This window comes from Xenopus laevis, chromosome 2S (assembly GCF_017654675.1).
Source record: "Xenopus laevis strain J_2021 chromosome 2S, Xenopus_laevis_v10.1, whole genome shotgun sequence".
Classification (NCBI taxonomy): Eukaryota; Metazoa; Chordata; class Amphibia; order Anura; family Pipidae; genus Xenopus; species Xenopus laevis.
This window is the reverse complement of record NC_054374.1, coordinates 50,742,959-50,757,772: the sequence shown is the minus strand read 5'-3', so window position 1 is coordinate 50,757,772 and position 14,814 is coordinate 50,742,959. Positions and strand designations below refer to the sequence as shown.

The 14,814-nt window shown below is 41.1% G+C and overlaps 1 protein-coding gene across 6 annotated transcripts in view; it reads left to right on the top strand.

Moving 5' to 3' along the window:
- Positions 1 to 9,709, top strand: part of sytl5.S (synaptotagmin like 5 S homeolog) — a 109,450-nt gene extending 99,741 nt beyond the window's left edge. For all 6 annotated transcript variants that reach the window (XM_041583767.1, XM_041583766.1, XM_041583768.1 and 3 more), the window contains one exon: positions 779 to 9,709. In XM_041583767.1, coding sequence (XP_041439701.1) covers positions 779 to 936 — 158 coding nt within the window. In that variant the 3' untranslated portion in view covers positions 937 to 9,709. The remainder of the gene's footprint in view (positions 1 to 778) is intronic.
- The last annotated feature ends 5,105 nt before the right edge of the window (positions 9,710 to 14,814 follow it).

Genomic DNA, 14,814 nt, shown 5'->3' with positions numbered 1-14,814 from the left:
CACAGGTAGGAGAGTGCCTGGGAAGGGGGAGTTTATATAGTTAAAGTGAGAAGACATTGGCCCGGACTAGGGGTAGACGACACAGGAGACACGTGCCTGGCACCCCCAAGCTTTTCTCTTGGCGCAATGCTTCTGCATACCCCTGCCCATGACCAACAGTCTTGTGTGCCACTGCCATAAATAAGCAACATTAAAAAGGCATAGGGAGGAACATTAGTGCCCCTTCTCCCATCCCCACACCCCCCCCCACAACATCCCACATCAATCAGATGCACTTTGCTCTTAATTTTTAATACTGTGAAGATATTCCTGGACACAAATGAGTACTAAGGGGCACAATTTTAAATGTAACGTCCCAAATGTTATGTATGTGGCAAAGATGCCGAATTTTGAAAATCTAAATAATGTAAACTCTATGAGCAAATGCATAAACGGTGTTTCAGTTTTTAATACTTATTGACCAAAGGTGTAATAAAAGGTGCAAAGTGTGCTACTTGTCTTTACATACCTCTATCTAAGCAGTCTTTCAGCAGGTCGTATTTATTGGTCTGCTTTTTAAAAGCAAAAATCGTATTGGTTGCTGCGCATGACTATACCTGTGTAAATCTTGCACTTATAATTACAGTAACTATTGTTTCAGTAATAGGGTTTCCAGTCTACTTTGCGGAAATTTGAAACACAGTGTATTATTTTATTTGCTGCTTTTATTATGCTATACTACACTGAGATTTCCTATAAATCATTCTGGGTTTTTTTCTATCTCCTTTAAAATTCCTAGGTGTAAGTTATGGTGATGTTGTAGACTGGATGGATTCTCATGGGGAAGAGCAATTTCTATGGCAAAAGATGATGGATAATCCAGGAACTATGGTTGAAGCAACATTAATGCTGCGGCCGACCATGGCAAAGAAGAAATACAGTAGCGTAAAAGCTTAGACACCCAACATATACTGAAACTGATTACAATTTGAACTCAAAAAGAAAGTGTTTTTTTAAGAAGACTCATTTAGTCGCTGTTAGTACTATAATTAAGCACATTTTTAGGTGGATATGCAGAACATGTATTATAATGCCAATAACATTTTTCACAAACCAATTTTAATGCATTTCACAGGAATAAAGAGACTGTTAATTTGCAGCACCCTATCCTTACATATATCACATCTGCTTAATAATGTCTTAATTAGCCTTTATGTAGTCATTAGCATGGATTTTCACGCACAGAAATATCAGACAGAAATTCATAGCATTGCTGCACACCAGAAAACTCTGGAACACAAATTATAATCCTTAATGGTATGAAAATGAAGGGACTTTGCACACAAAATGCAAGACATGTTGGTCATTTTGAAGCATTTGCATTCGACCATGTGTTTGGTATGTCATAAAATATTGTATAAAATTATGTCACCATATGTGTTAATATACTGACACCTGTACATACACATTAAAGGAGCAGTACACCTCATTGTTCAACATTAGTGCAATGAATAAGGCTTTTGCTGAATATTCTTTTGCCTGTTTTTAATCATTGTAATCAAGTAAATGCGTGTTTTTTTTTTCTTGAGCTTAACTTGAAGATGGAAGCTACTCCATGTTTAGTAACATAGAGTAATTACTTGATAATTACTAGTGCACAAACAATCCTCCTGCTTATTTGTAGGCCAAAACAGTAGGGGAAGGGCACTGGTAATCTAATACAAGGTCAAAACATGGAGTTTCACTCTCACTGTTTGCCCCATTTAGCTTCAGGAATAACAAAAACCATAGATTTTTTGTAATTAAAACAATAAACAAAAAGTATGTCCAGGACAAGTCTTATTGATTGAGCTCATTCTGAATAAGAGTGTATTTTGCTCCTTTAAAAAAAGAATGACTTGATGTTTCTGTTATTAGCACTTTAGTGAGTATGGAATAACAGGTATAAAAGTATAACTGCAAAATTTTGCATTTTGCCTCCCCAGAAGTTTGTTTCATAATTTGAATTTCAGTCTCTAGTTTTGGACTTCTTTTGTGGATGCCACAACCCCCTCTTTCTAAGGCACGTACCTTGCAGTCTCGTCGTTGCTGTTGTCGAAAGGCAGGTCAAGGGAGAGAGCAGATGTTTCAGGTGGGTCCTGGTTGGTGTAGTCCGCGATGGTCAGGGCCCACGGGGCCCATCTAGCAGAAAATCATATAGATATCTATCAAACAGGTTCAAAATCCTGACACAGCGATGCAGTCCTCTCCCAGTGAGCCTTCCTGGGGCCAACAGATGTGGCCCAGCACATGATTTTGCAAAATGAGCAAATCTTACTATCTTACAAGTCTTAGGTAACCTTTAAAACAGTAGTGCCCATACTATACTAATGTGAGGTCTACTTTTAGTCATGATTTCATAATATGATCTAAGCTTTGTTAGCTCTCTGCTCCATGGGAAATATTAATTAAATATTGATTTATACCTTTGATATAAATGATTTATAAGAAAATTAATATATAACAAACAACGATTTCTAATGTGACCTTAACATAATAGATATCTGAATGAAAAGAATGAAATATGAGGGTGATTTTAGACAAGCGGGTCGTTGTATTGAGATCTACTGATCACCATCTAAAGGTCTTCTGGTGCGTGACCAAGATGGCGCGGTGAGCAGACGTGTTTGCCTAGAGCTCCGCGCACCGATCCTTTAAACCCGGCTATTTACCCGACCGCCAGTCTCCCAAGAGAGGTACAGTTGCCCGCACGCATCCGCACAACGATGCGGAGGAATACTCCGAAGCCAAAACCGGAGGCGGCGTCACGGTTGGAGCGCTTTGCCCGCGATCCTGTTCAGCCACCATCCCCCAAGCCGCCTAGTCAGCCATCTTCCCCTCTAGGCCCTGAGCCCGACCAGCAGGCTGCGCCTACCGAACCCACGCTGGGAGAGGTGCTGGCCGCCATTATGGAGAGCCGTGCATCCAGCACGGCGCAGTTTGAGGAGCTCAGGGTTGACATCTCCCTGCTGCTGCAGAAGGTGAGAGACCGCACCAAGGCCTTGGAAGATAGGGTCTCTGCTATAGACGACGCCATGCCTCCTCTCCACACTGATGTGCAGGCCATGAAGCTGCAACTTAAGGCTGCTTTAGAAAAATCTGATGACCTAGAAAATAGGTCGAGACGCAGCAATGTCAGGATTGTTGGGCTGCCTGAAAGGGTGGAGGGCACTAACCCTACGGTCTTCATAGAGGGCTGGCTCCAAGAAACTTTGGGGCCTAATACCTTTTCCAAAGTTTTTATTGTTGAAAGAGCCCACCGAGTCCCTGCGAGGCCTCCCCCTCCAGGAGCCCCCCCACGTCCCTTTCTCCTGAAGCTACTTAACTACCGGGACAGGGATGCTGCCCTTACAGCTGCCAGAGAAAAGGGCCCAATTCAATACCAGGGGGCTACTGTGTCTTTGTATCCGGATTTTTCTCCTGTCATCCAGAAGCAGCGGGCTGAATTTACAGGTATCAAAAGGCGCCTAAGAGAAGCACAGCTAAAGTACAGTATGCAATATCCTGCGCGCTTGCGCATCCAGGATGGTGACCGTGTGCTCTTCTTCTCCAAACCTGGGGAGGTTGATGACTGGCTTAACAGAAGGGGCCCTCGCCGATCCCCGAGCAGGAATGATTGACTGCGGCATGCCTCGCCTCAAGGTCCATATGAAGCTGCCTTAAACCGCAGGAAACCTCTAGCTTTTCACCCCATTCACACCTGGGTGACAACCTTTTTGGCAATGCTACGGGCATCAAAAATCTGCAGTGGATTATGCCATTTCCCTCCCCCCTCCATTTCCCCCCTTTTTTTTTTTTTTTTTTTCTCGGTGGATTTCCTATTGAGAACAGTCTTTTCCACACTTGATCCCTATTACTGGATCCCCAACTGTGCTAATGGGCCACTACCTCGCCCCAGGGTGGGAATGTGACCTCTTGACTCTACTCTGCCCATCCCGGCTGCACCGCCTTCTACTATGGAACTTACTTCCCACTTTCTGCCATAGGTGTGACATGGCTTTTTGGTTAAGCACCGACGTCCGGCCCCGGGTTGGGGTTTTTTTTTTCTTTCTTTTTTTTTTCCTTCCCTCCATATATTTTCCTCTCTTGGGTCAATATCTCTGCCCCCATGATGGGGGCCACGCTTGTATTCTGTCACAGGGTAACTGTTCAGCACACCAGTGCGGGCCTCAGCTTTGGGCAATCGTTGGGACTTGTTGCCACCCTAGATCCCGTAGGAGGGACTGTTCTTTAGCAGATATCTAGGGACTGAGCCCCTGTTTGGGTTCTTAAGCGTTATGGGTATTAGACTCGCTCAAGTTTGGGGGGTGAGTAGGGTGGGGTGGGTATGTAGTATTGTTGGGTTTATGTTTCAATGTGTTTCGCAGACTACTCACTGTATGTTGACTGATGTACTATGTATACTGAATGTGCTCGCTATGATTTTCCATTGGCTTTGTGTTACGGGATGGACACTTCGTTTGGCCTGGCATATACCCGTTTCTGTGAGTTATGGCTAGTTTCTCAATCCTCTCGTGGAACGTGCGAGGCCTCAATTCTAAATTTAAGAGGAGCCTAATGTTCAACTATCTGAAAAAATACCCCCGTCTATCCTTCTTCTCCAGGAGACGCACCTTACTGGGCAAAAAATTATAGCATTGAAAAAGCCATGGGTGGGTTGGCATTTCCACTCTACCTTCTCCTCGCACTCGAGGGGGGTTTCTATATTGATCAGAAAAAGTTTGCCTTTTGAGCTCTTGAAGCTCCACTTAGACCACTATGGCAGATTCCTGATACTCCATGGCCTTTATTGCCAACAAACCCATCCTATTAGTTAACATATATGTGCTGCCGCCATTCGCAGTGTCGATCCTGGACCTAATGGTGACTAAGCTTTCTGAATTCCCCCCCAGCCCACTCTGTATCCTTGGGGATTTTAATTGCTGTTTAAATCCTTCTTTGGACAAACTAGGCCCCGACCCCCGCACTCTGACTAACCTTACCTCATGGGCAGAGGCCCTGCACCTAACTGACCCCTGGAGATGGAAACACCCATCTCAAAGAGAATTCTCTTGTCACTCCCCAACCCACAAGACCTTTTCGAGAATTGATCTGGCCCTTGTCTCCGTGGAACTCTTGCCCATTATTGACCAGGTCAAGTATCTACCTCAGGCCCTCTCTGACCATTCCCCGTTACAACTCACTTTACGGTGGAACCCTGCGGCCACTGATAGTGGCGGCTGAGCCCTCTTTGGCTCAAAAACAATACTGTGGCCGATGCTAATGCCCAAGCTTATGGGGATTATTGGACCTGTAATGTGGGTTCTGCCCCCCAACAAACATTATGGGATGCTTCCAAAGCAGTTATGCGTGGTGCTCTCATGGGGGCCATATCACAAGCTAGAAATGCTACTTTAGAACGAGTCTCTGCTGCGGAATACGATCTCCAGCAAGCTCTCTCTATACACACTCAGGACCCTACCTCTGCTAATTACACTGATCTGTTGAAGGCTCAAAATACCCTTTCTCAGGCCTCTATTTCCCTCACCAGGAAAGCCCTTCTCTATCCAGAATCAACGCATTTTTGACCAAAGTGTCAAAAATAGTAAACTTCTGGCGTTTCTGGCCAAGCAACACTCTGCACCCTCGGCGGTTTCACGCATCGTACTAGACGATGGCTCAGTGGTCACGGAACCTAGGCTCATAACACAAGAATTCGCTACCTTCTACCGAAATCTCTACACCACCACGGCACTGTATTCCAAAGCCCAACTCCAGCATTTCTTAGATTCCATCCCCATACCATCGCTTTCCCTTACCGATCAAGCTTTTCTAGACGCACCTATCACTCCCCAAGAGGTTAAGGATGCCATTGCCTCACTGCCCCCTAATAAGACGCCAGGGCCGGATGGCCTCCCTCCCGACTGGTACAAAGCCCTTTCAGATCAAATAGTTCCCAAATACCTTGACACTCTTCAATCGGCTTTTGATAGTAACTCATTGCCCCCCTCATTCAATGAAGCCCTTATAGTAGTTATCCCCAAACCAGGTAAAGACACTACCCGATGCTCTTCCTACCGCCCTATTTCCCTGCTTAACACGGATGCCAAAATCTTAGCTAAAATACTTTCCTCCCGCCTTCAACGGGTGGTCCCAGACCTGATCCACCCTGACCAATCTGGCTTTATGCCTGGGCGCTCCACCAACATCAACCTTCGCAGACTCTTTACCAACCTACAAATCACTCATGTGGAGGCAGGCACCAGAGTCGTAGCCTCCTTAGACTCTGCTAAGGCTTTTGATTCGGTGGAGTGGGACTTCTTGTGGGAGGTTTTGGCCCGTTTTGGGTTTGGACCCCGATGTTTAACTTGGATCAAGCTCCTTTACAGGAACCCCACGGCGCGAGTTAGAGTTAATGGCCTCATATCGCCCCCTTTTGCATTAACGAGAGGTACGAGACAGGGTTGCCCCCTTTCCCTGGCCCTATTCGCCCTTGCGATTGAACCTCTGGCGATACTGATCAGGCAGTCCCCTCGGATAAAAGGCTTAACCTTTGGCACTATACAAGAAAAAATCTCTCTATTTGCTGATGATCTTCTCATTTACCTGGCCGACCCTAACGACTCCCTTATCGCCCTTTTAGACCTGGTCAACCGATTTGGCTCTTTCTCTGGCTTGCGGGTGAATTGGGACAAGTCTGTTCTCTTCCCCATTGACCCTGACCAACCTCGACCTTTGCCAGCCGAGACCCCCCTAGAGTGGGCCACTCAGTTCAAATACCTTGCCGTGACAATCCAGGCAGATGTTTCCAAATATGTCTCCCTCAACTTGGACCCCCTTCTCACCAATCTGACCACCACACTAACCCGTTGGACGAAGTTACCTTTATCTCTATGGGGTCGAGTCAATCTTATTAAAATGATTTATCTTCCCAAAATCCTTTACTTGCTCCATAATGCACCCATATACCTCCCTAAACACTACTTCAAGCGCCTCAACCAGATCATGATCCCCTTCCTTTGGAATAATAAAACACCCAGAATTGCTTGGACCCGGTTATGTGCCCCGTGTGAGGAGGGGGGCCTGGCTCTCCCCAATTTCTATCTATATTATCTGGCTTCACAACTTTACTACCTGCACTGGTGCTTTCACCCGGACCCGTACAACCCAAACTCGCAGCTACAGGCTCTCCTTGTTGCCTCCTGGGAAGGTCTCCAACATTTTCCATACCGTTCCCTTAGGGATTATAGTCCCCTGCCAACTACTTTGACCACCCCTCACAAATCTTGGCAGGTAGCCTTTAAAATTTTGGGCCATGCTCCTCCGTTACTGTCCCCAAACCTACCTTTGTGGGGTAACTCATACCTACCTCACTTCAGATACCTCCCGGATTTCATATTTTGGCCTAACAGGGACATTAAATGCTTACAAGATCTTCTTGATCCCCAGGTGTTTCCCACATATTGTGCTCTTCAGCGTAAGACCCACCCGACGCCACTTTTGTTATTTCAATACCTTCAGCTTCGACATGCTTTTTACTCCCAATTTGGTACCCTTGCCCCCCAACAGTCCTCCATGGCCATAGAAGAAACCCTCCGTGACCCTAGCCCTTCCAAATTGGTGTCCCGGCTATACCACCGACTTCTACTCTCTGGACCTAAACCCTTTCTGATTACTCAAGAATGGTGGACTAATAAAATTGCAGGTCTTACACAGGAGGACTGGGAGGAGGCGATAGATAATGTGTACGCCGGCCTTATCTCTCTTAAAGATAAGTTGGTTCAGTATAAAATTTTACACCATGTGTATATAACCCCAGTACGTCTTAAGCAAATGGGCCGAATCCCCCTTGACATTTGTCCGAGGTGTCAGCAACCAGGCGCAGACTTCTTCCACCTACTATGGGAATGTCGACTGATTTTACACTTCTGGACGCGAGTGGTTAGCTTTCTAGCTGATAACTGATAATATTTCTCAACCAAATAATGATTTTCGCCTGTTGGTTACAAAAGCCTCAGACATTTATTTTCAGTTATAGTTTATGTCCTGTTAAGTTGTCTAAAAATTAAATTATGCAGCATGTCTTCTTTTTTATGTATGACCATGTGTCTTGGATCCACCAAGCAGAATTTCTGATTGAACTATGCATTGAAATTAATTTGCAATCAAATGATTTATTTCAGTGTACAGTATATTTATTATCTAATAATATCCTTTAGAAAACTGATTTTTTTATTATTGTATATTAATGCACTTACAGGAAATGTATAATTTTTGTTCTCATTTTGTTAAAGGACAAGTTAAACCCTGCCATTTTTGACTTTATGACATTATGCATTGTATAGAGCTGCTATATACTCGCAAATATGCATCAACAATGTTCATTGTGGATACAGTGCTTCTGAACTGTGCAGTTTTCTATATATACCCTTGGCCTTTGGGTGCAACATTTGTATTTCAAATCACACAATGACATCCAGAGTACAAGCACATAAAGCTTCTTGCCTCTGTAAATGTATATAATAGAATGCTTATTTAAAGAAGTGCAGCCAGATATGGGAAGCAGAAAGCTGTTAAAAATGCATTGCATCGACAGGAACTTATATGTGCATTGTATAGTTGACATAAGGCTAACTTGTGTTAAGAATATAGTTTGCCCTTAAAGGGACAGTTCACCTTTAAAATAACTTTTTGATTGATGTAAACAGTAATTTTCTAAGATAAACTGCAGTCATAAATATAAAATGTTATTTGCTTAGTGGCCCTGGCTAATTGGAAAACTGCATTTGTATTGTTATTAATATTCATTGTCACTTATTTATATATTCAGTCTGTGTACTATTCATTTTCCAGCTTGCCATTCAAACCACTGCCTGGTTACTAGGATAACAGGAAAATAACAAAAGACTATTGGGGAATATAATAAAAGTCACAAAGAGCAAAACAATTTGCACAAATGAGTATAAAAATTTTCATTTCGCAATGTATTATTCTTCCTTAAACTGTTATTGCATTGCAAATTTTGCAAAGTGCTTGAAGGTGTTGTAATCTTCTGGAGCAAACATAAGAAGTTTTTAATTAAGAAGTTTTATTATATTCACTGCGCACTGGCACAAACTATAAAGCTTGCAAACTTTCTTCCACTGTTGGAAGAGGTCATTAAGCAGTTTCTGGGTTCGCAAAGGCTATATTAAATCCGCACGAATGAAAAATTGTTTGTACACAGGCATAATATTTTTCCTTTACCGACTTTTATTACATTCCCCCATAAGGCGTCTATTATGCTGAGCAAAAAACGGAGTAAAACATTACCAGTGGTGTCGCTTACAGCAGCCAATCAGATATTTGCTTTTGTTTTCTAACTAAATCTAATTGCTGATTGTTGCTATGGGTAACATTACCGGTAATGTTTTACTCCACTTTTTACTCAGCATGATAAATAGGCCCCTAACTGTAAACTGTTTTACAATTGCACTTTACATGAGATAAAAAAAGTTCAAGATGAACGGCACCTGTAAGCATATGTATTACTGCCTGGATATGCACTATACTTAATTTCTCTGCTACGTTTCTGTGTAGGACAGTAATAAAAAACAAGCCATACATATCTTAGTTTGAGAATATGATTTTATACTGTTTCTAGGAAGCTGCCCACATACTGTATGTGATGCTGGACTATTACGCCAGAAATAAATCTGTTTACAGACATGTACAACTTTCATTACAGAACTCTACAATGGAATTTTTTTATTGCATTTACATTTATGTTAATGTGACGTCGTTCAGTGCATTCCAAAATAAAAGTGCCATATTACATCTCCTTACCTGTACTTTTTTGGAGCTTTGCAGTTTGCCCTGTTGCTGGTACTATATAGGTGGCATCTTACTTGCTTCTCGCAATTATCCCTTTCTGATCCTGCACCATCCTTCTTCTTACTTAACACCCTGCAAAGCTTTACCCAGCTGTAATGGTAAACACCTTTGTCTGTACAGAAAACATTGAGATAAATTCGGACTTTGTTAAATACCCCCCTTAGTGTCACCACTTGAAAAAATATAAATTTCATCGCAAATCTATATTCCCTAACCCTACTTATAAATTTTCTTCACATGGGCTTATAGGTATCAAGGTCCTAGCAAGTATCAGCTAGTACCATTTAAGGTAATACCTACCATGAGAAGAATGAAAAAGCTTTGTAACTGGTTAATCCGTAGGGCATAGAATTCTGAAATAATGTTTTTAATGCCAAAATTGTTTCACCGTGTGTGTTCCATTAAGTTTTCTTTGCCAGTGGACTCAAAGCACCTTTCCAATAAGGTATATGTATAGTTTGTATTATTAACATGTAGTTTCCTAAAGAAATTAATTATACAGTATAAGGGAAACTTTAACCCAAAATATTACAAACATTAAATAAAATATAATTCTAAGCAACTTTCCCATATACATCAATTTAAACAGTGTTTATTTTCAAATATAATTGCAGTTGAAAGTAATACATTTTTGTCCGGGTCAGATTCTTGAAACCCTCCTCTGTGATCTCATCTGATACATAGTTTTAAAATTCAGTACAACAAGCTTTTAAAATGATTAAACATTTGTTACTAAGTGGAGAATTTCTTTGAATTATATTTTATTTTCAATATGTTAACTTATGTTTACATTGCCTCTAAATCTTCCAGTATTATAGCAAAAATATGTCTGGATTTTAAAATGCAAGTTGCACTACATTGAATTCAGTGCTAAAATCATTCTTAATCTGATAAACTGTATAATCAAAGCAGAACAATAAAACATGTAATCGCTAAATAATTTACTTGATAGATTATTGAAGGATTTCTCCCAGACAAAAAAGCCGCCTTATTACAAACCTCTCTGATGATCGTTACTTCATGTAGGCAGTTATTATAACACAAGCAATGATATATCTCTATTAAATATTCATGCACATCAGGGTGGGGGTTTAAGTCCCTTCATTAAACAGGCTGCTCTCTTGCATTTAATAATCTATTTTTAATTATTAGAATTTATATTGATTTTGTGTTTTATTGACAGTGACACCAGGGCAATGTAAGATACTGTGATTGTGTTGCACAGCTGAGGCTTACTTATTTGTGCTGCCACTTTACCAGACCATAGGGGTGTGTTTTAAGACACGCTACTTAGGCTTAGGCTACTTATAGTAAAAATTGCCTGTGCAAATTTATTGATTTTTCTTTTGTAAGTTGGTTCCTAAGCTGACAGAAAACACCTGTGGTGGCTATCTAAATAAAAAAGTAGATAGGGAGCTACTGTGGGCATATTCAGGGACACAGATCTTCCCTGCTAATGGGCTATTTTGTCTTGGGCTGGTACAGAAGCCCAAAATATAATGTGCAACATTTTTAGCTTTATTATTTGTTAAGCTTTAGTTCTCCTTAAGGGTGTTTTGATTGCCGCAGTTTTTGTTACTTGCACTGCTGTTCTTTACTTTTTTTATGCTGGCCCATGTTTGTGAGCCACCTTTCATTCCCTCTACACAGAAGGGACATTTTTCTAATTCCTATCTCTTAGTAACATAGTAACATAGTAAGTTAGGTGGAAAAAGACACACGTCCATCAAGTTCAACCTTTTAACTTTTTTTTTTAACCTGCCTAACTTCCAGTTCATCCAGAGGAAGGCAAAAAAAAAACATATGAAGCCTCTCCAATTTGCCCCAGAGGGGGAAAAAATTTTCCTTCCTGACTCCAAAATGGCTAGTTCCTGGATCAACTTGTACTATGAACTATCTTCCATAACCCTGTATTCCCTCACTTGCTAAGAAGCTATCAAACCCCTTCTTAAAGCTATCTAATGTATCAGCCTGTACGATTCTGGGAGAAAAATGCCACATCTTCACAGCTCTCACTGTAAAAAAAACCCTTCCGGATATTTAGGAGGAACCTCTTTTCTTCTAATCGGAATGGGTGACCTTGTGTCAGCTGGAAAGACCTACTGGTAAATAAAGCATTGTTATATGATCCCGTTATATCTTACTATACATTTTTTAATATCTCTCCTATCTCTGCATATTCGGTGCTTGGCAACCGGACATCAAATCATTTTCTAATATTATTCCACTACTCTTATTTTATGCAGAAAATTCTGTATATATTTAATTAAATGCACAAAAGGAATACTAGCAGCTAAACAAGTTACATTGTGTGTAAACTCTTAGAACGTTGTGCATTTCAAGATTTATACAAATACCTGACCAAGGGTCTGCTGATCAGTGAAGATAAACCTTTACAAATCTCTGCCAGGGACCTCTTTCCCAATTATAAAGTTATATGACACATGAATATCTGACAGACTGAGGCATTGAGGCATACTACAGTAAACTACTGTGTTCCCTCCATGCCCGCCCACAAAAAAAATCTGCAGGGGCAGGGTTGGACTCAGAGTTGGACTGGGGCATTGGTGGCCTACCAGGGCTGCAACTTGAAGAACTCCCCTCACAATCTCTAGCCCCCCCCCCCCCACATGCACACATGCACTCACATAATTTCTAGCTCCTTCCGCTAATTTTCAATGCAGCAGCATAGGCAGGGGAGTGGGTCTAAGTCGGTGAGGACCAGAGACCACTAAGATTTCTTCCAGTGTCCCGCTAACCCAGTCCGACCCTGGTTGGACTAAGCTCCCCTCCACCCCAGACCTGCTCCTCACCCTGTGCACTGCACCTTTAACCTCCCTCCAGGCCCAATCATGGCTCCAACAAGATAAACTATGGGTATATGTGGGTGGATGGAGAGGGGTTACGGCTGGGGTAGGGTCAGAGGAGGGTTTGCCACTGGGTGCTTGCATTTGGCGCCCTTATGTGTTGGCTGGCTTTGCTTAAAGGATGTTTTTACTTAAAGGGGGCTATATAAATTACTAGCTCAATTATATTTATTCATTAAATATTGTATTCTTAAAGTGATATTACTCAATATAACTTTTTTTTCCAGCCATCTGGATCAGCAATACCATTAAAATGCAATAAAAATCATCAAATGAAAACTCCTCTGATCTGCCTTAGTCTGGCACAATGTTATTTCCTCCTGCTGGAATCATACGACAACTAAGCAGCAATATGTCTTCTGTCTTGTTTCACTGCAGTGTCATATAATGAAGTCAAAAATAATCTTGAGATGCTAGATTACAGCATGAATATAAAGTGCTGTTATCAAGGCACCATTTCAGTCTCAACAGGTCAATGGGATCTCACAACCAATCTTCTTTACTAAACACATCAAAAGAAATGGCCAAGAAATTACCAAATGACCAAGAAGAACTGGTTACAGCATAACGTTTCTCTTTATTAACTTATTACCTCTGATGATATATAAGAGAGCAAAAGGGTCGAATTGGCTACTTCGACCTTCGACTACAACTTCGAATCGAATGATTCGAACTAAAAATCGTTCGACTATTCGACCATTCGATAGTCGAAGTACTGTCTCTTTAAAAAAAACTTCGACCACCTACTTCGCCACCTAAAACCTACCGAGGTACAATGTTAGCCTATGGGGAAGGTCCCCATAGGCTTTCTAAGTATTTTTTTATTGAAGGAAAATTGTTCGATCGATGAATTAAAATATGAATATATATATATATACACAAATTCCTTAGGTTTAAGCACTCCCATGCGAATATCCATCAGACCCAGGTGCTATTCCTCGCCAGTTGTATAGAATTGTTTGAATATAGGAATGCACACTGGGATTTAAATAAAATCTTCTTTATTTATTCTAACATTTAAAAGAAACAGGTCAGGACCAGTGTGCATTCCTATATTCAAACAATTATATATATATATGTTCACAATGTAAGCTGTTTTTCTCATTTTCTATATACGCAAGGCTGACACTGGCCCCCCATGATGAGTGTTGGTCCTCAGGTGCATGCAAATTGGCATTTTGTCACTCCAGTTATGGGTTAACATAATGTGCCTTTAATACAAGGGAGCACATAAGTTACAACCCACCAGTGCAGTGTGCAATTTGTAATTTTGGATGCAATTGCCATGTTTTTTTACCCAAAATGCCGTTTTTTTTCCAGCCTAATAGCAGTTGTGATCCAATGGTAGCCTTGGGGTACCATAACCTGTATTAAAGCACTCTCCATTCAGTCCCATATTTATACATGGTGATGGAACTAATTTAAAAAAAATTAAATAACCTGGAGACACTAAGGGGGTTATTATGAAAGTCCGATTTTATCTCAACATCTTCTGCTACAAACTCAGATGAAATCCACTCTGTTTTTTTTGCTGGAAAAAAATTAGAATTTTACTTTTTTGGATTTTTTCCCCGAAAACTCAGATTTTTTTATGTTTTTTCCCCCTGAAAACTTTGGGGTATTGCACGAAACCCAGCACACATCAAAAAATCATAGGAACTTCTCCCATTGACTTACAGTATATGCAACCTCAACAGGTCTGAGATGCCGGATTTTCTGATTCTGACTTTTCCATCCTCTGGATTTAATGAATTCCAAAAAATTTGTGATTTTTTAAAAGTCTGATTTTATAAAGAAAAAAATCAAAATTTTTTGGAGATTTTTGCATTCGGAGTTTAGTAAATAACCCCCTAAGACATGATTTGAATACTGTGCTTTGCTTCCAGTGTGTGTGTATATTCCTTTAACACAAAGCTGGATTTCAGGGTGTAGAAAGCTGTTACCTAATAATCAATGAGCTCAGCACATTTGTCTTAAAAGTCATTGAAGATAACATGAAGTGCTTTATAGCCCTGTCGTGGCTGGATAGAAATCTAAAATGTAAAATAAGCAAGCAGCATTCTGTATCCTATAATAA